The sequence below is a fragment of the Hipposideros armiger genome, unplaced genomic scaffold (assembly GCF_001890085.2).
Source record: "Hipposideros armiger isolate ML-2016 unplaced genomic scaffold, ASM189008v1 scaffold_18, whole genome shotgun sequence".
Lineage (NCBI taxonomy): Eukaryota > Metazoa > Chordata > Mammalia > Chiroptera > Hipposideridae > Hipposideros > Hipposideros armiger.
Window position 1 is genome coordinate 1,384,053 of NW_017731368.1, and position 15,689 is coordinate 1,399,741.

At 49.7% G+C, this 15,689-nt stretch overlaps 3 protein-coding genes across 5 annotated transcripts in view; 2 read left to right on the top strand and 1 right to left on the bottom strand.

Moving 5' to 3' along the window:
* The first annotated feature begins 6 nt into the window (after positions 1-6).
* Positions 7-5,329, top strand: AMT (aminomethyltransferase). 3 transcript variants are annotated; one of them, XM_019631804.1, is made up of 9 exons: positions 7-692; positions 795-962; positions 1,514-1,594; positions 2,433-2,564; positions 2,965-3,043; positions 3,344-3,489; positions 3,574-3,754; positions 4,137-4,292; positions 4,395-5,329. In XM_019631804.1, the coding sequence occupies exons 1-9, from the start codon at positions 603-605 to the stop codon at positions 4,571-4,573; spliced, it is 1,212 nt and encodes a 403-aa protein (XP_019487349.1). In that variant the 5' UTR covers positions 7-602; the 3' UTR covers positions 4,574-5,329. The 3 variants fall into 3 exon arrangements, with proteins under 3 accessions (XP_019487349.1, XP_019487359.1, XP_019487369.1); XM_019631824.1 differs by having other exon boundaries at positions 605-692; positions 809-962; XM_019631814.1 differs by lacking the exon at positions 2,433-2,564.
* A 374-nt stretch (positions 5,330-5,703) lies between these two features.
* On the bottom strand, positions 5,704-8,778 carry TCTA (T cell leukemia translocation altered). The gene is made up of 3 exons (XM_019631897.1): positions 8,530-8,778; positions 8,142-8,196; positions 5,704-7,051 (listed from the first exon to the last, which is right to left on the bottom strand). Exons 1-3 carry the CDS (start codon positions 8,750-8,752, stop codon positions 7,009-7,011), a joined length of 321 nt encoding a protein of 106 aa, XP_019487442.1. The 5' UTR covers positions 8,753-8,778; the 3' UTR covers positions 5,704-7,008.
* A 422-nt stretch (positions 8,779-9,200) lies between these two features.
* RHOA (ras homolog family member A) overlaps positions 9,201-15,689 on the top strand; it is a 59,950-nt gene continuing 53,461 nt past the window's right edge. The window contains exons 1-2 of the mRNA XM_019631863.1: positions 9,201-9,353; positions 13,030-13,108. The gene's annotated coding sequence lies outside the window, so the exon portion shown is untranslated. The remainder of the gene's footprint in view (positions 9,354-13,029; positions 13,109-15,689) is intronic.

Below are 15,689 nucleotides of genomic sequence, written 5' to 3' on the forward strand. Positions count from 1 at the left end.
GGGGGGGGTCCCTGGAGTGGCAGGGACCATGCTTGGATCACAGCTGTGTCCCTAGCACCGGGCCTAGCGTGCAGCAAGATCAATAAATATTTGTGGAATACATGACTGTGCTGGCTGCCTGTGTCCGCCCAGTGGGAGAGTCAGAGACCCTCATCTGAGGCCAGGCTACCTGGTACTCTCCCTGCCAGGCTGGCTCTCCCTCCTGTGTCCTCTCCACCCTGTCCCCTCCTCCCATTTGACCTTACTCTCCTGATGTCCTGAATTGCAATTCAGTCCTCTCAGCCCTTTGCGAACTTTGGCCCCTGGAGGCAGGACAGTCAGCAGTGGGAGGTCAAGCCCCCAGCTGTGATTCTGTGCAGCTTAATGGGCTCAGACCGCCCAGTTTGCCTTCATCAGCTGTTAGTGCCTGGGGCTATTTCCCTGCAGCCAGGACTCACTGCACTGTGTGCTCTAAAGCCCCGCCTGCCCTTGGGGTTGCCCGCCCCTCTTCTGATCCCCTTTGTGGGAGAAAGACTTGACTAAGCAGGGCCCGGACTACATCTCCCAGCGTGCCTGACAGAGTGGTGGCCTCTGTGCGTCGGCTGTACTGGTCGCCGGCAACAATGCAGCGAGCAGTGAGCATGGTGGCCCGCCTGGGCTTGCGTGGGCAGCCTCTTCCCTCGGTCCCAGGCCGTCTGCTCAGTGGCTCACAGGTGGGATAGAGGGTGCTGGGGCATGATGCCAATCTTGGAGGGTGGGGGAGGGAGGGGACTGGGGGCTGGGACCCTGGTGGCACTGAGTCTAGCCGCCCGCAGGATGTGCTCCGCAGGACTCCACTCTATGACTTCCACCTGGCCCATGGCGGGAAGATGGTAGCGTTCGCGGGCTGGAGTCTGCCAGTGCAATACCGGGACAGCCACGTTGACTCACACCTACACACACGCAGGCACTGCTCGCTCTTTGACGTGTCCCACATGCTACAGGTGAGCCAGGGGAGCAAGCCAGCCTCCGGACCAGGGCTTCCTCCCCAGCCCCAGTGGTGCAACCTGTGGCTTTGTTTGCTGGGAGCTAAATTCCAAGGGTCGCCATGTCAGAAGAGTCGGAGGTTTCAAGGGTGTCATAGGCCATGGTCCCCAGGAAATTAAGAAGTTCTCTTGATCGGCTCCTCTCTAATCTTTCCAGTGTGCTCCCACTTAAGGGCGTGCCTTAATGTTCTGGGTTTTCCAGGGCTGGCACCCATTTTCAACCACTGTACTGGGTATTGGTTGGGAAAAGTGGGTATTTCAGGAAGGTACTGGGCCCTTCCAAATGCCCTAAACCACCCCCCCCACCCCCATTGTACCCCTTCCCATATTGGCAGATGTTGGGGAATCAGAAGGTGGGGACTTTGCCACCCGCAGACCCAAAAATCTGGTTAGGCAGTTCAGCTTAGTTGGACTGTGTGTTGTGGATGGCAGGAATGATGCCTCCTTGCCTGGTGGCCTTCTAGATTGGAGCTATTGCAGTGTCCTGAGGCTTTTGAACTCTTTCCCAGACCAAGATATACGGTTGTGACCGGGTGAAGCTGATGGAGAGTCTAGTGGTTGGAGATATTGCAGAGCTAAGGCCAAACCAGGTGGGCCCCTCTTCTCTTATTTCTGCTCAATAGGTGTTCTTAGTCATGAGCCAGCAAACAGGTGGAGTCTCTACTTCGGGCTTGGGGGCACAGTGATGGATCAAACATAGCTTCTCAGAGCTTGCATTCTTGGGGAACTGAGTCCCTGAGATATGTCCAGACACCCAACCATCTGCAGGGAGGAGCCTGTCCCATCCTCACCACATAAGCCTGACAGGCCAGAAACCCAGGTTCATGTCCTGTTCTGTGACTCTCTGTGCTGCCTAACCCCTCACAATTGGAAGTCTAGTTCCTAAGGCAGCCTCTTTATCACCTATGAGCTTGTTAGGAATACACACTGAGGCCCTGCTCCTGACCTGCGGAATCAGAACCTGCATTTTAACAAGATCCCCAGGTGATTCACGTGACCTCAACTTCCGGTTTTTTGTCCATCCAGTGTGGAGGCTGAGGCCTGCCTCATAGTATTTGGGGGCATTGTTGCTGTGGAGCATATGAGATCAAGATGGACTTTGAAGCTTCTGTCCTGGGGTTTGGAGGATGGGCTGACTTGTTCTAGGTCTGGGTGGGATGAAGCAGCAAGTCCTAGGTCTCATGGATCAAGAGTGAGATGGGACTCTCAGTACTGAGTGGGGAAGGGTGCAAATGTTCTCAGTGCATGAGGATCAAAAACTGTGTGCTTGGGCAGGGGCCTGGGCTGACCCAGCCTTGCTCCTTGCACCTTCCCAGCCCTGTGCATGAGGGTTCATAAGTGTGGTGGCTGAGTGGGCCCAGCTGTGTGTCTGACACTTGACCTTGGCCTCCTGAACCTGGAGGCAAAGATGCTCCATTCTGATGCTAGGGGACACTGTCGCTGTTTACCAATGAAGGCGGAGGCATCTTAGATGACTTGATTGTGACCAACACCTCTGAGGGGCACCTGTATGTGGTGTCCAATGCTGGCTGCTGGGACAAGGACTTGGCCCTCATGCAGGTAGAGCACCTGTGTTCTAGGTACCGCCTTCCTTATTCACAGAACAGCATCCTTGTTGTCCAGGACAGACCTGGCATAGAAAACGGACTCAGACAGTGGGTCTTTGAGTGAATGAACAGCAGGCCAGAGTGGGCCCTCCCTGGTGCATGTCAGGTTTCAGTGGTGGGAAAGTAGAGGGGGTAGGGAAGTGAAGCTGACCCTCTAGCCCCTAAGTGAGCATCTTCTGGTGACGGTGGAGGGCTGGAGCCTGGTGTTAGAGCTGGCAGAGCTGGGCTTGGGTCATCCCTACCACTTAGTAGTTACACAACCTTGTGATGGGAACCAGCCTACCCTGCCCAGCTCTGCCGCACCCAGCCCACGGCAGGTGCTCAGGAAGTGGTATGGCGTTTCTGTCTTTCAGGACAAGGTCAGGGAGCTTCAGAACATGGGCAGTGATGTGGGCCTGGAGGTGGTGGATAATGCCCTGCTAGCCCTGCAAGGTGAGTGGCCAGGCTGGGGTTGGTGCTGACCTTTGCCTTCCTGGCTTCCTCAGCTGCTTAGCACAGAGGCCACACCAGGAGGAAGGTGTAAGTGGTATGAAGTTTGTGTGCCATATTCTAAGCTGGGTGTCATGCCCTCCCTCTACCTGCCCCAAGACGCCATTCCCTAGGCAAGAGCATCTTCTCCACCTGCAGCAGAAGATTGTTCAGGGCTTGTTCTGATCCCCGAATAAGGGCTACAGTTCAGCTTGGAGGGGGCACTGGGACCTGGACACTTGGTCACTGGCTCTCTGGGCCCAGGCCCCACTGTGGCCCAGGTGCTACAGGCTGGCGTGGCAGGTGACCTGAGGAAACTGTCCTTCATGACCAGTGCTGTGATGGAGGTGTTTGGCGTGTCCGGCTGCCGTGTGACCCGCTGTGGCTACACAGGAGAGGATGGTGTGGAGGTGTGTTAAGTGGGTGCAGGGTAGTAGTATAGGGCAAAGGACTTTGGGGCCAGCGACCCACCTGCTCTCTGGTGTCCTATTCAGATCTCAGTGCCAGCAGCTGAGGCAGTCCACCTGGCAACAGCTCTGCTGGAAAACCCCGAAGTGAAGCTGGCAGGGCTGGCGGCCCGGGACAGCCTGCGCCTGGAGGCAGGCCTCTGCTTGTATGGGAATGACATTGATGAACACACCACACCTGTGGAAGGCAGCCTCAGCTGGACACTAGGTGAGCTGGGCTAGCACTCAGGGATGGGATGCTGAAGGCTGGAGTGGCTCTTAATGAGGCCAGCCAGCCAGTGACTGCTCCCAAGGTTCTGTGGCCTGGAGCAAGTGACAACCTCCCAGGGCCTCCATTCCCTGAAGGTGCCACTGTGGCTTAGCCCATTAGACACTGAGGACTCAGCACGTGGGCAGCATGGCCTCCAAGACCAGGTGGCAGGGGGTGGGTGGCTGACTGATTACATGGCAAGGGAGGGATAGGGCCTGTGGGGGTCTAAGTGATGGGGCCTCAATGCTGGATGGATGGCACTTGGGGTCCTTGTAGCTATGACCTCGTGTGGCCAGGGGTCATATGGACTGTGGCTTAAGTCTGGTGTATTATGCTCCAGGGAAGCGCCGCCGAGCTGCCATGGACTTTCCTGGAGCCGCAGTCATCATCCCCCAGCTGAAGGGCAAGGTGCAGCGGAAGCGTGTGGGGTTAATGTGTGAGGGGGCGCCTATGCGGGCACACAGCCCCATCCTGAGTACAGAGGGCACTGTGATTGGTAGGTGCATCAGGAAGGTTGGAGGGCCCTTGTCCTTTCCCCAGGAGGGTGGGGGCACTGGGCTGGCAGGGCAGTGCTGACACATGGCCTCTGCCTGGATAGGTACTGTGACCAGTGGCTGCCCTTCACCCTGCCTGAAGAAGAACGTGGCAATGGGTTATGTGCCTTTTGAGTACAGTCGGCCAGGTACCCGGCTGCTGGTAGAGGTGCGGCGGAAGCAGCAGATGGCTGTGGTTAGCAAGATGCCCTTTGTGCCCACAAACTACTACACTCTCAAGTGAGGACAGCTTCGGACCAGGCCCTCCCCTCCAGGAGCCTTGCCCTGGACGGTCTTTTCTAAGGGGTTAGTCAGGAAGCCGAGGCAGAGGGTAGATGGCTCGAGTGCAGGCTGGCTCTGCTTGTTTGGTTAAGGGGGGCACGCCACCTAGACCCCCTCATCCTTCAATTTCAAGACCCCAATTCTCAGTGACTGACCAGCTCGCCCAATGTCCTATATCAGCCCACGCTCCCACTGACCCCTCTTGCCTGCTGGAGGGCTGTGAGAAGCACCAGTTCTGGCGTCTGTCCCTTCCACTCTGCCAGGTGCTGGCTGTGCAGCAAGGGCTCATCTTTAGGAGGATAAAGCCTGCCTCTCCTACCTCACCAGTTTCTCACACTGCGAAGGGTTCTTCCCTTGGGCAGGACTGGCCACCTCCTCCAGTTTACTTTCCATGAATGCAGACTGCTGCCTCTCCCTGGGCAGGAATGATTCCTGACTCACAGAGGGTTGGCCCAGTAGGGCTGCTGTGCCTGTGTGTGAACACAGGGATGGCCGAGGGGGCGCAGACTCACTCTTCCACATTCCCAAGTTGGCCCAGCCTGCTGCCCAGTAGCAAACCATGCCAGGCTCACCATCTGTTCTGAGCCCCAGGGCTGTTGTAGGGCAGGCTGGGCCTTCTCCTTGGACGTGCCTTATCCTGGGCTGACCTTTGCCCCTGTGTCCCATTACCAGACTCCACTGACTCCTAAAACACATTAAACGAGCTTTCTTCTTGCTAGTCTCGACCTTCATTGTCCTTTGCCTACAGGGTTCCTGGGGTGCCAGCCCAATGCCAGCCTTCCTGGCCTCTGAGACAGGCTGAGTGGGTTCCCCTTGAGAGGGGCAGGTCTATAAGAACTAATGAAGGTAGTGCCCATGTTGGGCACACAGCACTGCTCCTTCCAGTAACTAGTGTCACCTCTTCAGCCCACGCTCCCACTGCCCACTCTTGTCTGCTGGAGGGCTGTGAGAAGCATTAGTTCTGGCATTTCTCCCTTCTGCTGCAAGTCATTAAATTCTTGGTGCCAAGGGGCAACAGCCCCTGGGGTGTTCTCCTTCCAGTTTCCCCTGTGCATACACACTCTTTCCCTGTCTGAATAACCACACAACTGATGCACTTCCATGTTTAATAAGCCACATCCTCAGTTGAGCCTGGGATAGAATGTGAGACCCTGATTCTGTGTGTGGTGTCAGTGGGTAGGCCTGGGGCTGCAAAACCATCGTCCTGCCAACCAGAAGATAACTCTGGACGACGTACTTGTGCAAGAGCTCAGGGTATTCCTACTTCCAGTGCACCTTGCTGCAAAGGCTGTCAGATGGAAATGTGACATCTAACAGAGCAGAAGCAGACAGCGGGACACAGGTAGCTGGTGGCCCAGCAGGAGCAGGCAGAAGTACATCCATCAGGGAAGGAGGCAGGTGTAGGGCCACACTGCTCTCAGGAACTGCCGTTTGCAGTTCACAGGAACTCCACACCTCTGGAGGCTCCCCTGGCCCACTGTGGAAGTGGCATGCCTGCCAAGCCGGTGGCTTTTACCTCAAGGGGTTTTTGGGGCTGAGATGGTGCTAGTGGGGAGGAGCTGAGCCCATGGGCTCTTAGGATGAGGCTCCAGGACAGGGTGGGGCCGCTCCGCACTAACCTCCGCACTAGCGGGCAGGGTCCAGACCCACAACCCTGTGAGCCCTTATGTGGTGTGGGTGGGAGGTCACCCCTGGGGCTCAGCCTCTTTCAGGTACCCGGCTTCCCTCCAAGAAGGACTGAGAGGAACATGAGGATGATGCTTGGGAAAAGAAACTTCCATAGCCAGGCTCAGCCCTGGGGAGCTCTGGATGCACCGGGGAGGTGGGTGTTTGGTACCTCCACATCTATGGTGCCAGCTGCCCCCTGCCTTATACTTGGATGTCCAGCTAAGTGACCATAAAGTATAAGGCTGTGTTCAGACCAAGATTCCCAGCTCCCTGCCAACAAAACCAAATTCAGGAAACCTAGGGTTTAGGGGAAAACAGACTTCCCTTACGAATCCCAGAGCTGGTCAACCTCAGGCTTCCTCTTGGACAAATCTCTATGGGGTCACATCCCAGGGGGATGGGAAAAGGGACAGGAAAAAGCCAAGACACAAATTGGATCGCCGGCCTTCCCAACCCAGAGGCTTCTAAACTGACCCCTGAAAGGAGGAACATGCTTTCTCTCCTCAGGCACCCATATCAGGGTGGAGGCTGACTCTTTACTGGCCCAGTGCCTGGGGCTGCTGGAGCAAAGGCCAAGGGCAGTGGAGGCCCAACTGGGCAAGTACTGGGGTACTCCCTGACCCCCAGCCCTGACCCCCCTGCAGTCATCCCTGGGGTCTGGGCAGCAGAACCCAGTGTGGGAGCCAGCAGACCCGGTGATGTCCCCGGAGACCCCTCTGCTGCCTTCCCTTATTCTCTGTGGGTTTTGAGAGGTTCGTTTGCTGCTGTTTCCCTAAAAGTGATGGAGAGAAGAGAGGGGTTACTCCACAAGCAGCACAAAAGTCCCTGAGATTGGCTTTCTCTAGCCCCTTCATAGGGGCTGAGCTGGGCTCACTCAGTAAGGCCACATTACAATCTAAACCTCTCTGCTGAGCTCCCACAGCCCACACTGGGCCCACCACCTTTCCCCAGGTAGACCTGTCCTTCCTCCTGGTTCCCCACCATATGATGGGGATGGTTCCCATCCTTTCCCATTTGCCCAAGAAAAAAACTTGGGCAGTGGCAAGCCTCTTAACTGGCCTCTTGCTCTCTCTGTTGGACCCCTTTATGTGCTTGCCATGAGGTAGGCAGATAAAAAGACAAATTAGATTAGGTCATGGCCTAATTGTGGCTGAGTCCTTTAATAGCTCCCAAAAGTCTAGGGCTATGCAGGTCCCTCCATACCTTCATATTTGAGCTTCAGCATCACATCCTTATCTGTTTTTCCAATATGTGACCCTTGTTATTGCCTCTGGGTCTTTTTCTAGCAATTCTCTTTGACTTGTACACTTTACCACCACTAGCCTTTGCCCTTTGCTTAGGTGTTTCTTGGGAGAAATTTCTGACTGTCCTCACCCCTGCACTGCTGCCCTCCCCTTTCAAATATCTGGCTCCCCCGGTGAGTAAGGCCTTGTTCTATGGACCTAGCGTGGCTCCTGCCATGTGGTAGGAGCTCAGAGAGCAGCTGGATAAATGCCCTGATTAATGAGTTCATGTTTTACAGATGAACAGGCTGACCCTGATGAGGCCAGTCAGTACACTAAGGACAGAGGCTGCCACCTTTCCAACTGAGGGGCTTGCAGTGGAGTGGAATCCAAGGGACTTGACATTTCATCTCTGAAATTGTGACAATACCACCGCCCACCCCACAGATTGCTGAACAGCATCCTGATGGACTGTTCAGACATCACTGTCACTTGAAGACTGAGCTCTATTTGTGAGCCTACTGCAAAGGCCACTAAGCTGGTGGACTCCTACCCTGAGAACTCCCCTTCCCTGTCCCCAGCACAGGAATGTCCTTTTTCTGCCAGGCACGGGTTTGAGATGGCAACAGATTTACTCACCATGAAGTGAAATGCGTGGAGCCATCAGGTGTGGATCCGTTCTGGCCGCCCAGACCTGGGGGCAGGAACATATCCAGAGTTGCAGCAGGCTGGCTTGGGGATCTGAGCAGCCATCAGCCCAGTTCAGGTTAGAGGTTACCGGTTATTTGGAGAGTCTGGTAGGGGACCTAAGGGGCTAGTAGTATTGTCTGATGAGGGTTCAAAGTAAGAAGTATGTGGTGGGTGAACTGGTGGGGTTTCTGGCGTGAAACGGTATGTTGGCATGAGTTAGAGTATAGCGTTAAGTTGCGATAGGTTCTTAGGGGACCAGTGGTAGTATAAGGGGGTCCTGGGTACAGTCCTGAGGGGTGAGGGCGGCCAGTCCACGGAGGTTGGTGGGGAGCCTCACCTGGGCGGTGATACAACCCGGTCACCGTGCTCCCGTAGAACCCCCACGCCAGCTGGATGCCCAGGAGACTTAACACCAACCACAGCAGCAGCAGCTTGAAGAGGGTCACGCGCATGTCCTGCGCCTCCCACTCCCGCAGGAACTCGCTGCCCAGGGCGCCCAGGACGCCTAGCACCGTGGCCGGCAGAGCTTGCAAGGACTGCGCAGCCCAAGAATCCGCCATGATTGGCTCGCGCCCCACCCGGAGGACTGTCACCGTAGTTTCCACAGCGCAGGCGTCTGGTCTTCCGGGATCAAGCCCGTTAGGGCGCACGCGTAAACCCAGGCAAGGCGAGCCTATCTCGCCTGCGCGCAGAGTTGGCAGTTTGGGAGGAGTATTAGAACCGCGCACGCGCAACTAGCCCCACCCTGCTTACTTAAAGGATGAGTGACTCGAGAAGTACAAAATAGCAACCAGGTCTTTTATAGCCCCGGAGTTCCCGTGATGCCTCACGCGGTTGCAATTATTGGTCAAGCGCCTTGCTTTTAGGGCGTGGACGCGCTCCTGAGCAATCGTGGCTGAGCTGTGAGTGCGCGCGCGGGCGCGGGGCCGCGACTGAGGCCAGCTCGAGCCCGCTGAGCAACCGGGGGCGCGCACGTCGCTCCCCGCCCTCCCGCCGCCACCCGCCCTCGCTCGCGCTCCCCTCCCGCCGCCCGCCGTCCTCCGTCGGTTCTCTCGTTAGTCTGCCGCCTCCTCCTCAGCCACCCGCGTTAGTCTCGAAGCTTGCGACTCGCGGACAAACGTCCTCGGCGCAGAGAGGTCGGACTCGGAGTCGTCGCCTGAGGTGAGAGGGTTTCCTCCTGGCGTCGCGGCCCCCCGGGCCCGCCCGCCCGGCATTCTTCCGGCCGCCCTCCCGCCGCCCCACCGCGGCCGCGCCCCACCTGCTGCTCTCGTCTGGCGGCCCCTGGACCCTGACCCTGACTCCGGGCCCGGACCCCGCTCCGCGAAGCGGCGGCCCCGCCCGCGCAGTCCCCGGAAGCGCGCCCCGCGGCCTCCCGCGCCCCTTCCCCCGCCCGGCCAGGCCTGGTGGAGCCCAAGCCTCCCGCCGGCGGTCCCCGGCGCTTCCTCTCTCCGCGGTGCCGGGCAGGGCGGGGGCTCTGAGCCGGGCCCCAGAACCGCTCCGTGCAGCCAGCCACTGCGAAACGCGTGTGGCTATCCGAGTTGAAATGGGAAAGAAACTCTTTACAACTCCATTTTGGCTTTTACATGTAATGTGAAACATGAATCACCGTTTTATACTTGGGTGAAGTCCAGTTATATTAGGTAGATTTTTCTTTTTCAATGTATTCTTAGAGATCGTGTAAGTAAAAGATAGTATTGAAATCTTAAGGGTTAGGATTCTTAGGTGTTGCAAAGAAGGAAAATGTCCATTTAAAAAAATTTTATGATTTAAATTTAAACTGTTGCATCAAAATAATATTAATTTGCAGTGTTGCCTAGTCTAAGTTACTACCTTGACTAGGAATCACCTAAACCAGATGTTCTTATTACCAATTAGAACCAGTTACAAGTCATCTTCATTAAATAGCACTACTTGCACTCAAATTGATTTGGGCAAAATCGTGTTTATTAGTTTATGGTGGAAAATTGGCATCGTTTTAACCTCAGAGTTGGTTCCACTTGTGTTTTTTAATGGTCCTGATTTAAAATTTTAACCACTGTTTGTGACTTATTCTTTTGGTGTTTGAAAATCTTCAGAAGTAAATGTTTCTTGCAGGTGTGTAATTAGATTATGTTCCTCCCTGCCAGATCTGAAGGGGGAAAATACTTTAAAAAATTATTTAATGTTGTATGTGGTGAGAATTTTTCAACCACTTAGTGTCACATACCATTGTATGGTTGTCACTTTAGACATAGCTAAAATTGGTAGAGATATTGTTTTGAATATTTGACACAAGTGGCATTGTTTGGACTGAATATACAAAACTTAATCGTAAAGGATTATTGAAGGATTTGTTTGATAAATTGTCTTGAGAATAGTTCTATCTACTTGGGTACAGCACCCACTGATCCTCTGGGGGACATAAAATATGTCATCTGCAACTTGCTTTGAGTCAAAGTCTAGTCCTAGACTTACAGCCTCTGTTCTTATAAAACTGTATTGGAAGGAAGAAGAGAGTAGGATATTTTTCATAGATCCAGAATTTTAGACCTGAATGGAATCTTCAGGATTTATAGTCCAACCCTATTGGCAGATAAGGAAACTGAGTCCCAGAAGCTTAAGTAAATTTCCCAAGGTCAAATGTCTGGTCAGGTGCAGGCCACAACTATTTTCTCTGTAAGGTATTCTCCATGTACTCCATACATCTTGATTAGTGTCAGCTGAAATTCAGGACTTAAAACTTATTCCAGTGTGTTCTTTTATACATTGCTGATTTCATGTATATTGGGAGAATCTGAAAAATTCATTTTCCAAACAAATTTCAGTTCTTTAGCCAAAGCAATCTCCTCTCTTTAACTGGATGGTCCTGTAGCAGTTCATTGAAATAGATAAATGAATATACAGAATCCCTGCCTGACTAATCCTGGTTTTAGGCGTTTGGGTCTTCTTGAGGGACCAGCTTCTTCCACAGGGAGGCCCAGACTCCCCTGCACCAAATCCAACATAATTAAGTCAGGCTAAGATGTTATCAGGTGACTGTGGGCTCTTGACTATTGACTTGAGGCAGGATGGGAAGAAAACTACATATATCAAGTATAGTTCCTTGTGTGTATGATAGTGGTTTTGTTGGAGTTATTTTTATAGTCCTGATTCCTTTTTTTGTCAGTTAACTCCTTTTAAAAGTTTATCCTGGTCATGAGTGGGGGTGTAAGTTATTAGGAGAGTGGAAAGAGGTAGATCTTAGGTTGTTTCCTGTCCATGGGGTGGAGTCCAAGCAATGACAGGAGGAAGTGGGTTGCTACTTTGGATCTTGTTGATTGTTCTAGAGCTGTGAAGTTTATGTTAACTGTCAGAAGAAAGACTGATTTTCAACTTTTAAGAGAGCTAATTTGGACTTGCTGGGCTTCTATAGACAGCACCTTGAGTTTAATTGCATTATGGCTATTAGTGATAATGATAAATGGTACATAATCACTGGATTTTAATCATATATATTTGTAGTTTTAAAAGGCCTGTAAGTATTTCCTTTTCCCCTTACCACTTAGTTTATCCCTTTTTGCACCCAGCCAGTGGAACTCAGTTTGTACCTACACATTAATGTAACTAAATTTTAAACTTGTTTTGATGTGTCTTACTATATTCTGCTCTTTGGGGACATGATCACTGTTAAGTACTTGTGAGATTAATAAATTAAAATTTCCAAGACAGTTTAAAGTTAGTAATTACTGTAAAATTCCTATTTCAAGTGTTTCTATTTTAAATGACTCATTTTTAATCTGTGGTGCTGTAGTAATAAGTGAAGGCCTTGTATACTCATAATTATGGTAGTCATATGACTGAAAATCAGATAGGCATTGAAGCTGCTGGTTCTGGGTGTTGGTCTGAGTTTATTGGTGCTTAGATGATTCTGAATACGTCTTTATATAACTAATAATCATCAAAATATCAGGTACACTCTGTTAAATTACAGCTAGTTTGCAGTTTGTACCAAATTGAGCTTGATTTTTTCTTAAGAGGATGAGTAGAATAAACATGTTTAAGCATACTTATGATAGTATCTTAATATCCAAGTGAAGGGTAAGAGGAGAACATAGTGAAATAGGTTTGGAGTAAAGGGAAAAGCAAGAGATAAAATGAGAGGTGGGCGCGGGGACCAGATTATGTAGGGCCTTTAGGACATGGGAAGATTTTTAGGTTTGTTCTGAGATGAGAAGTTTGTTTGTTTAACAGGAGAATGATATGATTTTATGAAAACCAGCAACTAGAATTGCTCACTAAAAGTAGGGGTGGATTTGACTTTAATAAGCTAATACTGATCATTTCTGACAAAAATATCAGAAGGATTTCCTAATATTTTCTTGACCTGTTTTTTTGAAGCAGTTGATTTTTTGACAGTTGCCTTTCAGCCTGTAATTTCTCTGTAATGCCTGTATTGAAAGGAAATATAGCTTAATAAAGCAAGCCATTAAAGTGTTCATGGTCTGAGTGCTAGGTATACAGGTGTTCACTGTAAAATTCTTTTAACTTTGCTGTGTGTTTGACCATTTTTATAATAAAATGTTGGGGAATTAATTTATATAGACTTCATCTGCTTTTGATTTTTGCTTTTAAAAGGGCTATATTTATAATATTTAGAAAATAAGGTTGTGTACATTTTGTTAAGTGAATGAGGTCAAGACTTGTATAAATGTGATAAATTTTTATGGTATGTCAATTAAAAATGAAATCTTTTTTCTCCTCTCTTGGATTTTAAATTACTTCATGGGAACTGTGAGCAAACACATTCACATCTTGTTTTTTGTTTTCTTACTTGTAAAATGAATAGACATAATTCCTGGTATTTTTAATATTTTTGTAGTGCCTTTCATCTGAGAAGTTCAAGGCACTTTGTGGAACTTCTGTCACACAGGCCGTGGGTCTTGCAGCACATTTGTAAGGTATGTAAATAGAAGCCTCTTCTTTCATTCTCCTTTCCTCATGGGATAGAGATTATTGTTACATAGTATATATTAATGTAAGTTCTAGGGAAATGTGGGTATGTCTCTATTGATGATTTTCTTCTCCACCAATCTTGATATCTTTATCTTACTCCATAACTTTTCTTTGTGGTCTTATTTCCTGTCTCCCCCTAAGATACTCCTTCCAACTTCCTTCTTCTCTTCTATTCTAAGTGATACTTCTTCCTTAGATGAAGATATATTTCCTAACCTCTTTCTTAAGCTTTAAGGAGATGAACTAACCATATTACACACATACTTTCACTTGTGGACCATTCCCCCCATCCTATTCCTTTTGCTTTTCATCTTTTAAGTTTGAATTTTTATTTTATTTTATTTTTTTTTAAAGATTTTTATTGGGGAATTGGGGGGATGGGAACAGTGCTGGGGAATTGGGGAAAGGGGAAACAGACAAGTTGCTGTCGTTTTGTTCTTCAGTCTAGTTGTGGAGGATGTCGCTTCACTGGCCCAAGTTGGCACCATCATTGCGCTCTTCTCTGGCGAGGCAGATCAGTCGCCGGCTTCTGGACGGCCGCTCACTGCGGCTGCTGGCCGCTCACGCTGGCTGCTGGCCACACACGGTGGCCCATGGCAATCCACTGCCACAGGGACTGCAGCCCACACCGTCGCCGGCGACTCATAGGCAGCCCAGCTCCAGGTTGAGCTGTTGTTCAGCATCTTAGCTGTGGAGGGCAGTGTCACTGGCCCTCATATGTGGGATCCGAACCGGGGCCCTCTGGCATCCCAAGCGAGTTCTTAACCATCGCGCCACTCGGCCGGCCCAAGTTTGAATTTTTTTGATTGACTAGTTTGGTTATACAGTTTATCCACAGCCCGTGCTGTGAGTTTATCTAATTATCAATAGAAAACAGCCAACTACAGAATGAGGAACAGGACAGACTTCCTTCTTACCAGAAGAGTCAGCTGTGGTGGGAGGGAGTGGTGTTAACAGAAGGTATAACAGCCCATCCAGCAGCTGTTCAGATATCTTAAACTGATTACAAATAAGGGAAATAGTATCTTAATTTAATGGACACTATGATAAATATTCTGGTCTGGTACCATTTTGACCACCTTTTCTAGTTTTCCTTGGGTCTGAGGGCACTTTATATGGAAAAATGAGCTGTTAAGGGGATTCTCATTTGGTGTGATTTGGTTACCTGGCAGAGAAGGCATATGATGGTAGTAGTTTGGGGTGGCTTTGAACTCGTCCTTGGCATGGTAAGAGGAATGGCCAAGCTTGGTGCTTTTGTCATTACGGTATTCATTCATTGAACAGATAGTTACTACTGAATAGCTACTATATGCCAGGCACTATTCTGAAGAAAACAAAGAAGGTCCCTGTCCTCAGGGAGTTTTTTTTGTTTGCTTTACAATATCTTTTTTTTCCCCCTAATTTTTGAAAATATAGCAATTTTAATGGTTCTTTTAAAGTTCTTTTTAAAGTTTATTGGGGTGACAATGGTTAGTAAAATTATATAGGTTTTAAGTGTACAATTCCCTAATACATCTTCTGTATATCACATTGTGTGTTCACCACCCAGAATCAGTTCTTCTTCCATCACCATATATTTGACCCACTTTACAATATTTTTATTCCTGAAAACATGAACATTTGCTTTGGAACTGAAAAATCTGTTAGTTTTGAATGATCCCATCTACTTTTCTCACTGACAAGAAAGTGGAAAGCACATCAGATGGTAATAATCACAAAAACATTCAAAACTCTGCTCATGGAGTTTTTATTTTTCTCCCCCCCTCAAGTAAAGAACAATTACATGTTTATCAGTCTTTTTATTTTTTAATTTTTAAAAATTTAAGTGGTTGGAATGCAATATTTTATTAGATTCAGGTGTACAATATAGTGATTAAATGTTTATATACCTTACAGTGTGCTCACCACTCTCTAGTAATCATGTTATCATCCAAGCTTACACAATATTATTGACTGTATTTCCCTTCACTTTTTTTACGCATCTCCCTACCTCCTTCCCCTGTGGCAACCATCAGTTTGATCTGTTTCTATGAGTCTGTTTTTGTTTTTTAGATTCCACATGTAAGTGAAATCATACAATATTTGTCTTTCTCTGTCTGATTTACTTCACTTAGTATAATACGCTCTAGGTTCATCCTTGTTATTGCATGATTTCATTCTTTTTCATTGCTGAGTGATATTCTGCTACACACACACACACATATCTTTTTTATCCATTCATCTATCGATAGACACATAGGTTGCTTCCATAGCTTGGATATTGTAAACGCTGCAGTGAACATAGGGGCGCGTGGAGTTTTTATTCTAGTAGAGAAGACTGATGATAAACAAGTAAGAAATGGGCTTGCCTCTTTTTAGGGAGTAGCAAAACTTGAATGGCTGGAGTCTAAAGAGCAAGCAGGAGGAATGAAAGAAATAGTCTTAGGGTCGACCGAGTGGCGCGATGGTTAAGAACTCGCTTGGGATGCCAGAGGGCCCCGGTTCGGATCCCACATATGAGGGCCAGTGACACTGCCCTCCACAGCT